The sequence below is a fragment of the Ovis aries genome, chromosome 8 (assembly GCF_016772045.2).
Source record: "Ovis aries strain OAR_USU_Benz2616 breed Rambouillet chromosome 8, ARS-UI_Ramb_v3.0, whole genome shotgun sequence".
Taxonomy (NCBI): domain Eukaryota; kingdom Metazoa; phylum Chordata; class Mammalia; order Artiodactyla; family Bovidae; genus Ovis; species Ovis aries.
In genome coordinates this window covers 21,759,967-21,778,678 of record NC_056061.1, presented here as the reverse complement: position 1 = coordinate 21,778,678, position 18,712 = coordinate 21,759,967, and the positions used below count along the sequence as shown (strand labels likewise).

General features: G+C 36.6%; 2 protein-coding genes across 5 annotated transcripts in view; one reads left to right on the top strand and one right to left on the bottom strand.

Moving 5' to 3' along the window:
• Window positions 1-18,712, top strand: part of NT5DC1 (5'-nucleotidase domain containing 1) — a 116,569-nt gene that overhangs the window by 22,248 nt on the left and 75,609 nt on the right. The gene's annotated exons all lie outside the window — the stretch shown is intronic.
• Window positions 1-18,712, bottom strand: part of COL10A1 (collagen type X alpha 1 chain) — a 75,586-nt gene that overhangs the window by 3,456 nt on the left and 53,418 nt on the right. For 2 of the 3 annotated variants that reach the window (XM_060419213.1, XM_042253292.2), the window contains exon 2: window positions 3,968-4,136. In XM_060419213.1, the coding sequence (XP_060275196.1) occupies window positions 3,968-4,121 (154 nt within the window). In that variant the 5' untranslated portion in view covers window positions 4,122-4,136. Of the gene's footprint in view, window positions 1-3,967; window positions 6,926-18,712 lie in introns of those variants that run through there. The other variant, XM_004011185.6, reaches the window with a different exon arrangement.

The following is an 18,712-nucleotide window of genomic DNA, read 5'->3' as shown; positions in this document are numbered from 1 at the left end:
TCTGTTATTGACTTAAAATTGAAATAAAGAATTAGAGAATTAATTTGCAAGGTACATAAAATAGTATTAAAATGGTTAAATAAAATTTTCTTTGATTAATGCAGATATTGTTGATTTCATAGATCTGTGGGTTCATTTGAACTAAATACTTCTGGTATAGTAAATTTAAACTAAAAAATTATTCAGTGCCTGTAATGTGAAATCTATTATTGAACTGTAAGTATAAGAAAAGTACAAAACACACCCTGTAAGAACTGTAGTCCCAAAGGGAATAAAACAAGTGTCCATGTGATAAGTGCTTTAAGAGGTGTCCAGAGTTTTGGTTTTAGTCATTCAAAGGTGGGGTGTAACAGAGCATGGCCAGCTTTAGGATACACTATTGGGGAAGTATCACCATGTCAAAGGATCTTTAGGCAGCACTATCATATGCCTCTAGATAAAAGTCTTTTTTTCTCAGAAATTCTTCTATATTAGCAAAGATGGTAATGAAATTACTTACGTTTTTAAATATCTACTTGCAGAGTTTATTTAAAATTAATTTTATGTTTAATAAATTCTCAGAAATAGTTAGAATATCTGTGTATACTATTAATATTAGATTCTTATGCTGTCAGAAAATGGTTCATAGTGATGGTAGATTTAGTAGATGTCAAAGTAGTTGAGTAGTTTGGTCAAAACCCTGAAAATGACTTAGAACTATGATTTTTGAGCTCCATCTTCTTTTGTATAAAACATGTTAATATGCTTCAACTCTATTTAACTAAATCTTTAATGGCTTAAATATCAAAATGAAGACTAAAATGAAACTGATATTAAAAGAATTGAAAATTGCCTTTGAAAATATATTTTTATGGGTATAATTTCTTTTAAATGTTAACTGGTACATTACTGTATTTTTAAAATCTTTCATATTAATTAACTGGCATGTAAGAAGTAGTCAGCCAATAGTAGTTGCTAATGTATACTCTTGGATAGAGATGTTCCTGATATTTGGAAAACATTTGATAATACATGAAGTATAAAATACAGAGCATAGTCATTAAAACATATACTGAAATAGGAAAATCATTTGAGTATCTTTATATGTTGTACTAATTAGAAGTTATATTTCATTTTTCAAACAAATGTGTAGTTTTATTTACCCATTGATTTTCAGAAAATGATATGAGGAAAAAGACTATGAGAAAAATTAATTTATGGAAAAGATTTCCATATATTAGCACATATTGTTGGTGATGTTACTGTACATATGTGATATATCTATATGAACGAGTGTTAATGCCTTGCAAATAGAATAAATGAATAAAGGCTTTCTTAATGGTTTGCAGTAAAATAGGACATTTTTAAAATGCAAATCATATTAAATTGGGGTTTGATTCAGAATTTTATAAAGATCATGTCTATATAAAAATAATTGTCTTGGTCTGGTTGGAAATCTGTTTAACTGTTAAAGTAGAGAGGAAAAGCAAGTCTTGCTGTGAATGACTGAATTGAGCCTAATTTGAGACTGAAACTCCTCCAAAGACAGTGATCTCTGTCACTTAAAATGTTACCTTGGTAGGTTGCAGGAGAGAAGTTTCTTAAATGTCCACAGAGTGGTTGATTGTGTCAGAGTATGGTTCCGGTGTACTCACCAGTAATGAAACCCTCTGCAGCATAATTTAGTGTGTTTTGACTGAGTTCTCTTAACCTTTTTGAACAGATGTGCCTAGCAACTGCACAGGAATTTCTTGTATATCTGTTAGCAATTCAGTGTTTCACTATATAAATTGTGGGCTTTGTCTTCATTTATTTGCTGCTAGATGGAGAAGGCAATGGCACCCCACTCCAGTACTCTCGCCTGGAAAATCCCATGGCTGGAGGAGCCTGGTAGGCTGCAGTCCATGGGGTCGCTAAGTCGGACATGACTGAGCGACTTCACTTTCACCTTTCTCTTTCATGCATTGGAGAAGGAAATGGCAACCCACTCCAGTGTTCTTGCCTGGAGAATCCCAGGGACGGGGGAGCCTGGTGGGCTGCCGTCTATGGGGTTGCACAGAGTTGGACACGACTCAAGTGACTTAGCAATAGCAATAATGTATTTGTTTCTACTTTGTATTACCAAGTAAACTAAAGTGGATTTAATAGTTAGAATATGGCTTCTAAATTTTTCATTTGTTAACAAGATATATTTTCACTTTTTCTATAAAAGAAAAACCGAAATGATACAGTATATTATGGTGAAAAGATAGAAAATATTTTAAGCTTCTAATAGTGGTGGTGCATTTTATTTTAATTCACAACTGTTTGTTATGATCTTGTAAGCTACAAAAAAGTCTGAATTTGTGATCATACAGAGTGTAGTTCAGTACTGCTTATCATAGCATTTCAAATTGCATTTGTTGCTTCAAGCAAAGTATCAGATTTTCTTGTATTTAATTCTTTTCCTAACTGTTTTCTTTCTTATACTGTGTTTGTATTTGAGCATTGAAAGGTATCTATTGAGTACTTAGGCATTTATTTCTGATCATTAAGCTACCTTTCATGAAACATTTAAAATTTCATCTTTCTTCTTAAAAAGACAATCCTATATATTCAGTTTGCTAAAAATAGTTGTCTCCAGAAGCATAATTTTTAAATTTTATGACAACTGTTCTTAGCTTTATAGGTTAAAATATGTAAGCATAATGGAAAAATACTATGGAAAAGAAATTTGTGTCCTACAGTCAGTTCATATTACTCAGTGTAGTTCAGTAAGGTAGCAGGCAGTTTGTGCCAAATAGCTATTAAATGAAATTGGTGAATATGAACCTAAAAGTTGCCCTTGCTTGAGGATTTGTTAGTACTCTATATACACGATATCAGTACCCTTCATAATAGTCAAGAAAGCTGAGCAGATGAAGAACAGATTCAAGAAAAGAGTTAAAACTTAACCTAAGGCTACAGCATCAGTTCTAGAGTATTAGGAAGAGGAAGAGGAGGAGAGAAGTAATAATAGGAGTAGAAATAATGGAAGTAGTATGGAAAATAGAAGCAGTAGTAGTAATAGCTAACCCTTAAGTACTCTGGCCACCTCATGCGAAGAGCTGACTCATTGGAAAAGACTCTGATGCAGGGAGGGATTGGGGGCAGGAGGAGAAGGGGACGGCAGAGGATGAGATGGCTGGATGGCATCACGGACTCGATGGACATGAGTTTAAGTGAACTCTGGGAGTTGGTGATGGACAGGGAGGCCTGGCGTGCTGCGATTCATGGGGTCGCAAAGAGTCAGACATGACTGAGCGACTGAATTGAACTAAAGCACTTTGCATATTAACTAATTTAAGTCTCAGAACCGCCCTTTGAAATAGACATACGTGCCTTGTTTTACAAATAAGTGAGCTAAAGCATGGAGAGGATAAGTAACTAACTCAGGGTTGCATAAAGCAGTTAGGTCTGTGCACTTAACTACTAAACTAAACCGAAATGCATTAAAAAAAATTATGAGAATTGCTACTTCATTTGTCTATTAAATTTCTCTTGTGGGAATCTCATGTTATTTGATAGCTAAGACTCAATTTTGTATGGATTTGTAAGCTAGAAAAATAAGCTGTAAAAAGAAATGTGTGTAAGCATTTAGATATATAAACCTGTTACTCTTTTTGTGTACAATGGACAGTTATATTTAGTTAAAACAATTTAAACATGACTAATTTGGTTGGATTAATATGTCTAGGTTGTGGGAATTATTTGTGCAAAAAGCACACATTTGAGGGAAAAAATTCTACACCTAAAATTTCCTAATATTCTTTAGGTATTTCTGCTATTCTTGTGTAAAGGATATGAATGTTCTTGAATAGACCTACTTTTCCATTTTGGGCTATTTAAGGAGTTTGAAGGTAATTTAATGCCAAATAAAATTTAAAAAACATTTTGCTAAAGAGATCGTTAAGATTATATACAGCAACAACCCAGTAGTTAATACAGCAAGATACATAGTTCAGTTTACCTTTACCCTTTATGGCATAAGGGATGAAGAACTGTGTCTTGGTGTTGGATGGTGGGCCTTTTATGCCCGTAGGTGTTTGGTATTGCTCAGTATAAAACACTCCATGAACCAAGTTCAAGGACATTAGCAGCAAAAAGGCTGTTTGTGGCAGCATGATCTCAGCTGGATTCTGAAAAACAGAAAAGAATAATTTCATATAGCTTCATTATTGACCTGGTTTATTTTTCTAATGTCGCATAGATGAATTATTCATCTACCTTTTTAACCTTATTCTGTATATCAAATATATTCCATAAGTTGAGAGTTATAATTGTTAATTATGTGAATATATGTCTTCATCGGTTTTAAAAACCGTGTCCAGATAATCAAGTGAAAATAAAATGATTTCATTAAAAGAAACACAGAAACTGTAGTTGGATGTCTGTATTAAATAACTCAAGATCTTTGATACAGACTGAAGTCACCAATAGTCTCAAAAACACTGAAATTCAGATTACAACATGTTTTTGCAAATATAGTTATAATTAAGACTATATTTTACAGACAGCTACAAATTAAACTTTCTGAGTGATTTTAGTGGAAAGCCATTATTTTAAATCACAAAGTAGCAAGTAACTGAGACTTTTTTCCAAATACGCTGACATGGAGATCTACCAGTGGACTTACCCGGACTCTAGGAGTTCCTGGAGGTGGCTTCTTACCAGTGCGCTGTGCCTTGCCCTGTGCCCAGGTGAGCACTGCAGAAGATGCCCTCTCCAGAGCTGTCCTGCAGCATTTATACTGTTTAGCCCTTGCTCCGTGAGGTCACCCTGAGTTTAAGCTCCTCCCCCTGCCCCAGAGGTGGAAGCACTAATTATGGTGGAAAGTTCTATTGGGCAGGCATACAAGACCAGGTTGGGCTCTCTTTGCCTTGTTTTCTTATTGAAAAATAAACTCTTTGTCTTAAATTTTATTAATAGTTTAAGCAATGCACCATCTTTTTCTGTGATTTTATTTTAGAAGTTATTACTCAGATGTTTAGGTTGTTCATTCATGATGGGGTGATTCTAGCCCCTTTATATTTTTAGAAAGCACGTTCTTGTGTTACTTGGTTGAAAATACTTGGGAGTATGTAAAAGTAGGGAAAGAAGTCTTTTGGAGGGGAGTGTGGGTTTAAACCATCACCTAAATTCTTCACTTATTACATAAAGCCATCAATGTGTCCATGAATGTTTCTGAACTTTTATGAAAATAGCATACCCCAATTCTTATTTTTAGGCTTGGAAGAAGCACAATAGTGAAAATGTGGGTATACTGTCTTGTATTTCAGGATCTTAATGTAAGCTCTCAGATGTTAATAAGAGAGATGTAAAATATGTTAGCATATAAACACTTTAGTTTTGCATTTAATTATTTAAAATTTTTCAAACAGAAGCAAGACATCCATAAATGTAGAGAGCTGCCAGTGTAACTACCCTGAAGGATTTAAATTCATTGTTCACAACACTCTACTTCCTGTGTTTGGTAGATAGCTGCAGATTTTATTGCTTAATTTTGGGTTTTATTTTAGAGTTGCAGTGGAGGAGGTACAAAAACCCTTAACTTGATAATATCATATCATATCATGTCCATTTAAATAAGGCTGCTGTGTTCATTTCAGAAGAAAACTGATCTTCAGACTTTACTTTCAGCTTTTTGTAAGTATTATCGGTTTGCCTTGCAGATTCCTTCTAGAATCTCAAATCAGCTCAGTTAGAAACCTTTTTCCCCCAAAAGATGAAAGTAAATGTTATCATTGTGATTTTCAGTAGCTAGTATTCTCTTTAACAATAATAGGAGACTCTTAAAGTCTGTTTTCAGGATCCTAAAGAATCTAATAACAGCAAGCTGAGAGGCCAAATTCTGATTCTTATTTCATTTCGTCATTTTGGAGCTAAGTCACATCAACTTTATGGATGAAGTAGGTGAGAAGGAAAATTCCATAATAGGCATAGATACGTCTTTTTTTTTTTTTTTTTAATCTCTGTAGAATTAAAGTGGCATGGATTCAGGATTGATCAGTAATTGAAATTAAATGTTTGACCAGTGGATGAAATCAGGGTTTGTTCTTTTTCTTCCCTCTTCCTCCCCTGCATGTAATTTTCTGCATATATTTTGAGCTAAGCCTTGCATAGCACCTTGTAGAAATATAAATGGATAACTCATCTCACTGCCTTCCTTTCTCTTAACTCACACTTTCAAACCTTTTATTGGTTGCTATATCTAAAAACTTACCATGTCTCTATATAATACTCACAGATTCATATGAAATACGACTTTTATAATTTCAGCTGTACAACAATGTTATTCAGTTATACACACACACACACACACACACACACACACACTTTGTCTTTATTCTCTTCCATTGCGGCTTCACATAGGATGTAAAATATAGTTCCCTTTGCTATGCAAGGGAACTGTAGGGCCTTGTTGTTTGTCTGTTCCTATATATTCTGACCATTCTTGCATCATTTGAAAATTATCTATGGAATAATACTTTTTGTAATTATACTGTGTCCTCTACTACATCTGTAAGAGTCCACAAAAGATAAGAGAGAGAAATGGCTGCCTTCCAGGTACTATGGTTCTCTTGGGAAAGATTTTGAAGAAGTAGGTGGGGTAACGTTTTGGATGCCCTTGAATACTAGGTTACAGACTTTGTTTTAAAAGGATTTATTAGAAATGTATATTCCAGTATTTTTATGTGTATATATGGTGACACATACTTATTTGTTGATAATTGAGACTGATACCTTGTTCCTTGTTATTCACGTGAAAATTCAAAGAATAATTCTCAGCTCTTCATTCTGTGCACCTGTCGACCATGTGTTTATCCGTGGTTGCTTCAACTATTTCCAGAACTTTTCACCTTAACCTCTCTAGGTGTTCCTTTTTTCATCAACACAATGAAAAGTTTGGATTAGTTTCTAAACTCCTCCCAACTTTAAAATTAGGTAATTCTTGTGCTTGAGGTATTTTGCTGTTTTCTGTGGTGAGACAGTGGGCTTGGCTCCATTTAGTAATTATTAGAGACAAAATCCATACCAAGTGGTCATATGTCTTCTTTGGGGGATATGTAAATATATGTGGGTATTTGTCATTCTATATTCCCATTTAATTTTGGGAAATGTGGTATCTTTATTGAATAAGCCTTGTACGTTCAACCCTTTTTACAAATAGTGTGTTTATTTCAGTACAAGGAATCTGACTACTGTTTGCTTTGTTAGTCACATAAAAAGCACTGTCTTGTCCAAAACAGATTGAAGAATCAGAATATTTTCTAGCTTCACCCTGCCCAATTGTGTATTTAAAGCTATTTTTATTCTAGGAGTTTACCTGTAGCTGTTGAAAGTGACTAGACTGTGGCTTTATAATGAAAACCTATTCTACTTAAAGAACAGAAAGTCATGCTGTTTAAACTCAGCAACCTAAATGTTTTTTTTTTTTTTTCAATATCAAATACGAAGATGTTTTTTGCACACTAGCATTTAGGGGCTATTAAGCTCACGTGTCAGAAAAGGCAATGGCACCCCACTCCAGTACCCTTGCCTGGAAAATCCCATGGACAGAGGAGCCTAGTGGGCTGCAGTCCATGGGGTCGCGAAGAGTCAGACACGACTAAGCGACTTCACTTTCACTTTTCACTTTCATGCATTGGAGAAGGAAATGGCAACCCACTCCAGTGTTCTTGCCTGGAGAATCCCAGGGACGGGGGAGCCTGGTGGGCTGCCGTCTATGGGGTCGCACAGAGTCGGACACAACTCAAGTGACTTAGCAGCAGCAAGCTCGCATGTTCATTTTCACTTCCCAGGTTATCATTAATTCACCAGATATTTCTTGAGTACCTTCTGCATGTCAGGTATGGTGGTAAAAGAGCTGGATGAATGATGTACAGCCCCCACCCTTACGGTGTTTAAACACTATAGATGGTTCTCAACCTTCTTTCCACACTCCCATGGTCCTGAGGGACACAACACCGTTCCTTCTGTCTTTGGGATTCATTAAGATAATGGTGTTCAGAAACTGTATTTTGAAAAAGCTCCTCGGGTGAGCATGATGGGCTTCTAAGTTAAGAAGGTCTTAGTCTGATATCAGTGTTCTATTACCAGCTTGTTAGTATTAGATGCATAAATTTTCTTGTTTTTGCTCATGTGGCTTTTAGCTTTACTGTAGAAAAATTTCGTCTTAGCCATAGAAGTAGGGAGAATGGTAACCATGAATGTACCCACTACCCAACTTAACTAATCTCAAGTCACTGCCACTCAATCCTTCCTCTGTTCACCCCCACATTTTTAACAAATCCCATGAAAGTGAAGTCGCTCAGTCGTGTCTGACTCTTTGCGACCCCATGGACTGTAGTCTTCCAGGTTCCTCTGTCCATGGGATTTCCCAGACAAGAACACTGGGGTGGGTTGCCATTTCCTTCTCCAGGAGATCTTCCCAACCCAGGGATTGAACCTGGGTCTCCCACATTGTAGGCAGACACTTTACCGTCTGAGCCACCAGGGAATATACTGTACCAATTCATCTGTGAAATTTTAGTATATTTCTCCTGAAGGTAAGTTCTTTTTCTTTAAAATAGTATTTTCAACATGAACCCAAAATTAACTGTTTCTTAATATTATCAGATGCTTTAGTTCACTTCAGATTTCCTCAGTTATGTAGGTATACACACACACGCACACGTGTGTATGTATGGATGTGGATATACATGCATACGTAAAATGTATGTAGAGATATACAAACACGTATATAGGATGTGTGCTTAGTCACTCAGCTGTATCTGATTCTCTAGGTGACTGCAAGGACCGAAGCCCTCCAGGCTCCTCTCCGTGGTTTTCCAGGCAAGAATACTGGAACAGATTGCCTTTTCCTACCCCAGGGGATCTTCCCGACCAGGGATTGAACCTCTGTCTCTTGGATCTCCTGCCCTGGCAGACGGATTCTTTACCACTAGCATCACCTGGGAAGCCCATATGTAGTATACATACATACATATTCATAGTTTTTTATTGATTATTGTTTGTTCAACTTAGATTCATGAAGTTCCCTGAATTGACATGCCCCGTTAATGTAGGTTTCTTATCCACATCTCTTTTTTCCCTTTACAGCTTATTTGCTGAGAAACTGGGTCCTCTCGCCTGTAGTTTCCTACACTTCAGATTTTCCTATCACTTAACATGCTTCTCTGTATGCTGCATTTCCTGAAAAATTGGTAGTTAGATCCAGAGATTCAATCGGATTTAGGTTTGAGATGTACACACACGAATACTTTTTAGCCAAGGGTACTTTGTAGATCCAGTGGGTGTTGTGTATTTTAATCAGGAAACCTTTCATTGCTGGTTGTGTGAGATGTTGCTTGGAATGAGCATTACGTAGATATCCTAATTCTATCCTTCCTTGCTGATTAGCTTGAATATATATGTGTGTGTGTGTAATCCACATATATAATGCTTACAATCCATATACATATATATTTGGGTTTCCAGGTGGTGTGGAGAAGGCCGTGGCACCCCACTCCAGTACTCTTGCCTGGAGAATCCCATGGATGGAGGAGCCTGGTGGGCTATAGTCCATGGGGTCACTAGGAGTTGGACACAACTGAGTGACTTCACTTTCACTTTTCACTTTCATGCATCGGAGAAGGAAATGGCAACCCACTCCAGTGTTCTTGCCTGGAGATTCCCAGGGATGGAGGAGCCTGGTGGGCTGCCGTCTGTGGGGTCGCACAGAGTCGGACACGACTGAAGCGACTTAGCAGCAGCAGCCAGGTGGTGCTAGCAGTAAAGAACCCACTTGCCAGTGTCGGAGACATAGGACATGCGGATTCGATCCCTGAGTTGGCAAGATCCCCTGGAGGAGGGCATGGCAACCCACTTTAGTATTCTTACCTAGAGAATCCGCATGGACAGAGGAGCCTGGCAAGCTGTAGTCGGTAGGGTTGCAAAGACTTGGATAGGACTGAAGTGACTTAGCATGCACTCATATAAGTATATTTACACATGGATACATGAGCCAAAAGGTAATTTTGTTAATACATGAGCCAAAAGGTAATTTTGTTAATACATGAGCCAAAAGGTAATTTTGTTAACTATTATGATGTCCCCCTCCATAGGTATTGTATCATTTTCCATTTCCACCAGCACTGTGTGAGAGTTCCTGTTTTTCCACTGTCTCACCAATAGGATGTGTTATTTAGATTTTGTTGAACTTCTCGTATTTCCTCATTTTAGAAATGAAAATTGGGGTCTTGGCCTAGTATTTTCCTTCTTCTTACTAAGTGTGTGACTGAGCACCTTTTCATATAGTTAAGACCATATTTCTAGCATAATCCTAGAAGTGGTCTGTTTCCTCTTTTTATGATATAGCTTGCATATGTTTTTTTCCCAGTTTATCTTTTTAGTTGACTCATAAAAGTTTTTGTAACATTTAAATGTTTTGCATAAACTTTTAATGCAGAATATTACTGTTCTTTCAGAGACTCAGAGCTAGCTATAAGGAACATTAAAGGTTATCTAGATCAGTCATTTTATTCTTCAGAGGAGAAAACTAGCTCTCTCTTACGAATGTCGTGTTCCCTGATGTTTAATCAAGTTGAGTTTCTGAAGTACAGGGCTTTTGATGAGGGAGCCCATTGAGGGCAAACACCACAGATGAAGCTCATGTGTTCATGTCCTTACCTAAGCAGGATACTGACTTTCCTGTTCCTCTAATCTTTCCGTCTTTTAAGCCATGGAAATGAGGAAAGTGCCCAGAAGTTTAGTGAAGACGCTTGGAGACCCACAGCTTCCACCACCACCTAGCTGTACCTCATTCCTCTTGAAAACGTTTTAAAAGAACATTCGTTGATCCTATTACAGAACCCAAGAGCTAAAAATGATCTATTTGTGTAAATGACCTAATGTGGTTTAGTGGTTAGATAGCTGCTGAGGGCTGGAAAGGAGAAATTCATGCATAAAGACAGGTGTTGATGAAACTTCAGGCCAGGTCAAGAAAAACTGAGAGTCATTTGGAAAGTTTGAACAAAGGCTTTGTATTTTCTGTGGTGCATAAATTGCCACATTATTAAAAGAACTCATAGTTTTATGTCTCAGGTGCTTAATGAGATCACCGTCTTTTCATAGTAACCTGCTGAGTTTAAAATATAGAGCTTCTTGGCCCATTGACCTGAAATCTTCAAGGATCTCGGCCACCTAACAGGTTCTCCTCCACTGAAGTGTGTTCCTATTTTATTTACAAGTTCAGCTTCTCATGTGCAGTCTGCTAAGTTGGAAGGAGGAATTAGAGAGTTAAAGTATTAATTGGAGAAATCATGGGGTGATGCTTTTTATTTATATCTCTTTGTGCTCCCCCTCCCCCATTTATTATCATACACAGGACAGCTCCACGGTCACTATCCATTAGAGGGTGAGAAGCACAGTTTCTGTAGGTGGCAACACAGACCACCAAGAAACCTGCCTTCAAGACTGATGCTCCTTGCAGCAGTAACTTGCTCATATAAGCAATTAAAATACACCCTGGAGTTTTCAGCTGAAGTAATGCTGAGCCTTCATCTACTTAATGTTTAGTCAGACACTTTGTTACCTGGCCAGAAGACCTCTCCCCTCTCTGTAGACTCGGGCTAAGGGACTACTAGTTCCTTCCATCTCTGGCTCCCAACTTCTTGCACCCTGGTCCCCTCTTTAGTGAAATCCCTCAAGTCTGCTTACTAGCTTTCAGATTTTTAAAGTAATTACTATTTAGAGAACATGTAGAAAATCGAAAATAAAATTTATACACCATAGGGATATAACAGCTATTAATAGTAGTATCTCCTCTCTACATTCCCCACCCCCCATGACCTGTTTCGTTCTAAGCTTCTGTCAGTCATATTTAATCAATCACCTGTGTCAAAGTAAATCTTGCCACTTCTGATCCTAGTAAGGCTGAAATGTAGAAACTGTATGGTCCTATCCTGTTTTCTCTTCTTTTTATTAGGAACTTTGAAAGGTGAAGAAAGATGTATGTGAAGTGGTGGAACGGTGTCTGGGAATGCTCAGTAAATGTGAATGATGGAGGTGTCCACCCCGATGCTGAAGAATTAAATACCTCTGACGTTATATTTGAACCTCTTCATAGTGCTAGTCTTCCCCAGTGTTTGTTGAACTCTGAATCTCTACTTTGTGCCAGATGCTAGGTTAGATGCTGCTAACCTGGCTTCTCTGGTGGCTCAGTGGTAAAGAATCTGCCTGCAGCGCAGGAGCCACGGGTTTGATTCCTGAATGGGGAAGATCCCCTGGAGGAGGGCATGGCAACCCACTCCAGTATTCCTGCCTGGAGACTCCCATGGGCCGAGGAGCCTGGTGGGCTACAGTCCAGAGGGCACAAAGAGTTGGCCACGATTGAAGTGACCTGGCACACACGCAACCTGCTGCTGATGGTCTTACTCTCGTGAAGGAGCCAGATACCAAACGCAGCCTCTTACAGCCTTTGCTCTGGCTTTTTTATAATCCAGATTTCATGGATTCTGGTGTGAAACCATCTTCCAGATCATCACACTTTTTAATTGTTTATGAATGTAAGTCAAGGACTATTGGTTATTTACCACTGAAGCTCCATTCTGCACAGATAGTGCCTGGTACAGAACATGGACCTTGTAAATATTTGCTGAAGGAAGGAATTAAGGGCTTTAGGAGACCAGATTTCAGTGTTTACTGAGTGTGGGCATCTTGTCTCATATTTGTGGGCACTCGGGTGGATCCTTTTGCATAGTGTTGGTTTGAATCTGAGTCTTTTCAGTCTCTGTTTAACCTTAAAATAACTCTCAATTCTTATGGAAGTCACAGCTTCCTACATGGCTTTGGGAAGTAATAACTGCTTCCCAAAAGCCATTTTGCAAAAGAAAGTAACTGTAGCTTCTGTTCTAGAGACTGTGTACCTTCAACCCTCCTATTGGTAATCAGGTTAGCATTTCAGAGTAAGATCTTCCAAAGACAGTATTCCTCTAGGTAGCTATGGTTGGGGGTGTAGAGTTAAGGGTGTAGGTGTAGGAGAGGGGCTGAATAGAGAGAGAAGAAAAAGGAGCCCATACTCTTGGGAACTTACAGGGATTTCTTTAAATGTCTCAGAAACCTGAACTGTATAATTTTAGAGCAACAGATAACTTTTAGACTAGCCTGTGCTTTATTTTCCAAATTTTTTCACCCATCCATACCTCATTTACTTGTTGATATACCAATTCATTAAAATCCTCAAAGTATTAAACACATATGCCAGGAAATAAAAATAGGCTCATAGACTGCTGACAGCACTTATTAATTCTTTCCCTGCCCAGACTACCTGTTAGCATCTTCTTTCCTGAATGTGACCCTTAAAGGGAAAATAAATTATTGTTTGGAGTTTGAGATATAGATATCTTAGAACATTAAAATTTGTAAGATAAAAAATTTGAGACATTCAGTATCATCAAAAAATGAATATTTGAGCTGCAAGAAATACTAATCTTATTAAGTACTAGACTGATATTTACATTTTGTCTGAAGCAGACATAAACCCGTTTTTTATGACTCATTAAGTCTTCTAGATAACAATAATTACACATATATACACACATACCTCTATTTATTAGCAAACTTATGTTTGAGGAGAATTAACTTTTTTCCATTAAAACCACAAGTAATGCATCACTTCATTATTTAATGAACAACATAATAGAATTTTAATAATTTAACTTATGAGTGAGTGAGTGAAGTCACTCAGTCATTTCCGACTCTTTGCGACCCTGTGGACTGTAGCCTACCAGGCTTCTCTGTCCATGGGATTCTCCAGCAAGAATACTGGAGTGGGTTACCATTTCCTTCTCCAGGGAGTCTTCCTGACCCAGGGATTGAAACCGGGTCTCCCACATTGGAGGTAGACGCTTTAACCTCTGAGCCCCCAGGGAACCCCCCCCCCCCCCGGCCAATATTTTCCATAAGTTGTGCTTAGTATTTACTCTAGCTTCATTATACTTTAATTCAATCAAAAGATACTGCTTAGCTAAACCTCAAGCGCTACTGTAGCTATGTATCACCCCTGGTCCCTGGTCATGTTTTGACAAATACTCTTATTTACTATACCTAAAATTTTTATGGAGAATCAAGTGTCTTAGAGTTTTGAAATCCATTAGAAAATACCCACCACATAGCTTATATGTATTAAGCTTGTATCATGTGCTGGATATAGTTCTAAGGACTTTGCATTATTATCTCATTTATTCCTTGTAGCAGCCACATGAAGTAGGTACTGTCATCTTTAGACGTGAAGAATTGAGGCTCAGAGAGGTTAAGCATTCTAGCCAAGATCATACAGTCGGTGATGATACAGTTACTGCTTTCTGTAGATATATCTCTTGAGGATTTACACAGGACCCAGTATAATTTTAAGTATAGTACTATTTAATTTAAAACTGTGTTGGCCGTTCTTTTTCAAGAATGTGTATGAAAGTGAAATCCCATTATACTTGCTTTCCAGATCAGCTTCTCAGATTTCTTTGCCATCAAAAGAGCTGTGTTGTTTCAGTTCTAGATTGGGTTAGTTTAGAATTTGCTAATTTAAAAAGAAGCTAACTAAAAAGCAGATGGTGCTAATGTTGTTATGTTTGCCTTTATCCTGAGGAAGTGTTTTTTACAGTTATTTTTAGCCCATCATGGTCTTTTAAAATGGTTGAAAGGCACGGTGGTATTACTAAAAGATTCTGTGTTTTGGCAGATGTTTAAATTATTAACATATTTTAATCCTAACAATAGCTAAACTGTTGCAAAAGTTATGAAGCCTTTTTCTTCTGTAAAAAGAGATCTCTAAGTGGGGAAACCTTAATGTGGGATTTTCAACTTCAGAGAGTTTGGTGGTTTTTAAAAGAAAAGGCAGAGAGCTTTTTATAAATTGATTTATTATTTGAATTCTCTTGCTAATATATCCTGGGTGAGCTTTGTTTGATCTACATCTTCAAATGTTATTATTTCTTTAGATTTAATATCCTCAAAACAACTCAACTTTGGACAAAAGGTTAACCAAAAGTCCTATCTTTAGTTCACTCCTACACTTCAAATGGAAAAGTCATTTTTGAGTTGTCAAATACAACATAAAGGACTCAACTTTTCCTGTGATTGTATTGGTTTCAGAAACCAAAAATGCGTTTTAAATTAGCATCATCCTATTTTGAACTGGGACCAATTACATGCTTATCACAGAATTTTTTTCTTCAAATTTAGGAAAAGCTTCTAAAAATTAATTTAGCAAAACGCCTATTGATCATATTGTTACTGTTTAGTTGCTAAGTTGTATTTGACTCTTTTGTGACCCCATGGACTGTAGGTCACCAGGCTCATCTGTCCACAGAATTTCCCAGGCAGGAATACTGGAGTGGGTTGCAATTTCAAGAGGGAATTGTTAACAAGTTTTGTAGCCTGTGGAGGGGAACAGGCAGCCTTATCAAATACGTTTTATTTTTGGTGGGGGGAAGCACTCTAGTATCAACAATTTGTGAGTATTAACTTACTGACTTAAAATTCTGTTATTTGGTACAAATGTTGATTAAACTCGTGTGGATTTTGGGTAAAACACTATGTTTTGGATAATACCATTTAATAGCTAACTTCACGGTAATATTGAGAAATAATTGTCTTTGAGAACCATCTATGTTAGGGTAAATTCTGAGAAATAATTTTATTTGGGAACCATCTATACTTAGACTTTATTTTACTCTCAGAACTGATGACATCAAAATTCTTGTCCATTTTAATGCATATTGTGTGCTACAGTAAAACAGTGTTGAACTGCTTTTAAAAGGCACTTGACTCTTGCAGTATTGATAAATTCATGAGAGTTTTTTAAAACATTTTGTATGATAGTAAAGAGCTCTTATGTCTTTTTACATATAACTTTTATAGCACTTTAAGGTCTTATTTTTCAACTGGAAAGTGCATGTGTGGGGCACTTCAATGAGTTATGGTTCTTTAGGTATTTTTTTCATGAGAGGAAAGTAAGAAATAGGAATTTAATTGCGTTTTTCTTAACAGACATTATAAATAACTAAGTCGTCGTCTTCAAGGTAAGGGCCATTTGTGTAGAAGCTGTCTGTCTTTAAGACCCTAGTGAAACCCTTGAGTTTGTCAGGCCAGTGGGTGGCAGAGGGGAGAGTTTAGATGCCAGGGTCAAGTGCTACAGTGCTGTTTGCCGCAAGAGCATACAGTTAGGTATTTTTAAATATTCCGCCTTTGTGTAATTTCCTCTTCAGTGGATCAACTTAGGCTGGAGTTCCATCCCTTATAAACTAGCTGAAACGCTGACGTCCCAGTTTTACATCATTTGGCTGCCTTGCTTTCTCAGGGTGGAAACAGCTCTAATGCTCATCAGGCCACATTATGCCAGTCTCCTTTTTCTGCCTCACCTCATTGCTTTTGACAATTTCCAAGAACAAGGACCCCCTTTTTAGTATTTAAAATTGAGGAAATTTTGATGTATTTATAGTATATATAATTCTTTATAACTGTGTAATCCTTTCCTACAAAAAGTGAACATATATGTATCTGCCACCCACCTAAAAGACACCTGTATTATCACTACTTTTGAAGCCCCTGTGCCCACCTCCCTGACTTATTCCCTGTGTTCCCCCATAGGTAACTGCTGAATTTGTGTGTATGTTATTCATCTGTCATCATAGAAAGGATAGCCTCCCATATCCCACCCCTAAAACACATGCATAGCCCACAACAACATTTTTCATTGATATTTTAAAATTCTGTTTAAAGGAACTATAGCATGTGTGAGCCTCTGCAGCTTGACTTTCTGATGCAACATGACGCTTTTGAGTTCGATCTGTATTATGTATGTGGCTGTTTGTTCATGTTCTACTGCTATATACTTTCCCATCGTATATCAGAATTTATTTGTTCATCTGCTGATGGATATTTAGCTTATTTTTGTTTGCTCTTAAAAATAATGCTGCTTTGAACATTCTTTTACATGTTTCCTATCTATCCACAAAAGAATTTTTCAAGTAAGATACCTGTAAGTGGAATATTGAATATACATACTTTGTGTTTTACTGGATTGTTTGCTAAAGCCATTTTATGCTTTACCAGCAGAGCATAAGAATTACGTGGTTTCACCTAAATTTTAACGTTTATCAGTCTTCAAGGTGGCTATAAAGATGCTGTCTCATTAGATTTTTATTTACATGTTTCTGATTTCTAATGAGAGTGAGCGTCTTTTCATATATTTATTGGCCAGTTATGTTTCTTCCTCTCTCAAACGCCTGTTGGTATCTTTGCCCATATTTCTTAAATTATCTTTTCTTGTTGTCGTCATTGTTTTTTGAGCATTCCTTCTGTGTTTTGAATATTGATTTTCATTAGTTAGTATTTTGCAAATATACAGCATCTTATGTGTAGTCTGTACCTGTCTAGCCAAGGAAGACCCTATTTTTAAAACTGACTCATTGAGATCCAGTAAGTTACTGTTATTCTTTTCCCAACTTTCAAGTGGGACTCTGTGCCACTGTATATTCAAAGAACGACACCTCTTTGAATGATGATAGAGAATGTTGCACTAAATTTTACTTTGGTTGACTTTCTTTTGTATAATAGAGAGAGGTGAGCATTCTTTTTACAGAATTTGAAATTCTAGGTTTACTTGAAAAAGTTCTACATAAATTATCAACAGAAGTCTATATTTGACATTTGAATTTAAGGAAATGTTATTTTCATACAATAATAAAGCACCACATTTTCATTATCAGAGTTTCCAACAGGAGAATATTTCCATGGAAGCATTTTTTTGATCAGCATTTAATTAATGAAAATTCTCTTACTAGGTTCTAATTGTTTTAGTAAGTGGTTTTCTGAGAAAAGTATGTAAAGTGGTATGTTTCTAATCTGGAAAAATAAAGAGGAATTCCTTTTACATGAAAAATTTGAAGTTGCTTGGATTAAAAACTAAAAATACTTGTTACCTTATTTTCACTTCATGGCTGATTTCTAATGTGTGATACAAATGGAATTATTGCTAGAATAATTCCTTTTTGATTTTTTTACTTTCATATTTATATGAAAAGTAAATGTTTTACTTTCATATTTATAAAACTTTAAGGGGGTAAATAGATTCTCATTCTAAAATATGAAACTAATGTTAATACAATTCACAGATATTCCATTTTATTTTTTAGTATTTAGGGGGCCAGTTTTAGGAATTTAATTTTAAAAGATAATCCCTCAAACTCGGTTTTATTAAACATCATTTTTGCTTTTTTTAACCTGAAAAAGGTTTACCTGGCAAATTCTTAGGAAAAAGTAGTAGAGATTGCATTGAGTTGAAAAAAAAATTTAATAACATAAACATCAAAGCCACAGACAGCTTAATTTGTCAACTGAAAAGAGTAGTTTCATATTATACTTAATTATTTTATGTATCATCAGTATCAGTTCCACTATCAAAGTCATGTTTTTTACCCTTAAAATATGTTAAATGAACTTGTAACTTGTGTCTGATAATTTTGTTGAGATCTGTTGGAATCTGAAAACAAACATGTCCAGGAAAATGAGATGATAGTGTGTGGTGGAAGCTAAACTTTGTGCTTGCAGAAGGGCTGTCTGTAGTGATCTGGGCATCTTGGTAGAGTGATAACTCAGAGAGGCTCATGGCAGTGGCTCTTAAAATAAGCAGGAAGCAGTCGGTGCGTGTGTGGTGTTCTTCAAACCTTGAAAA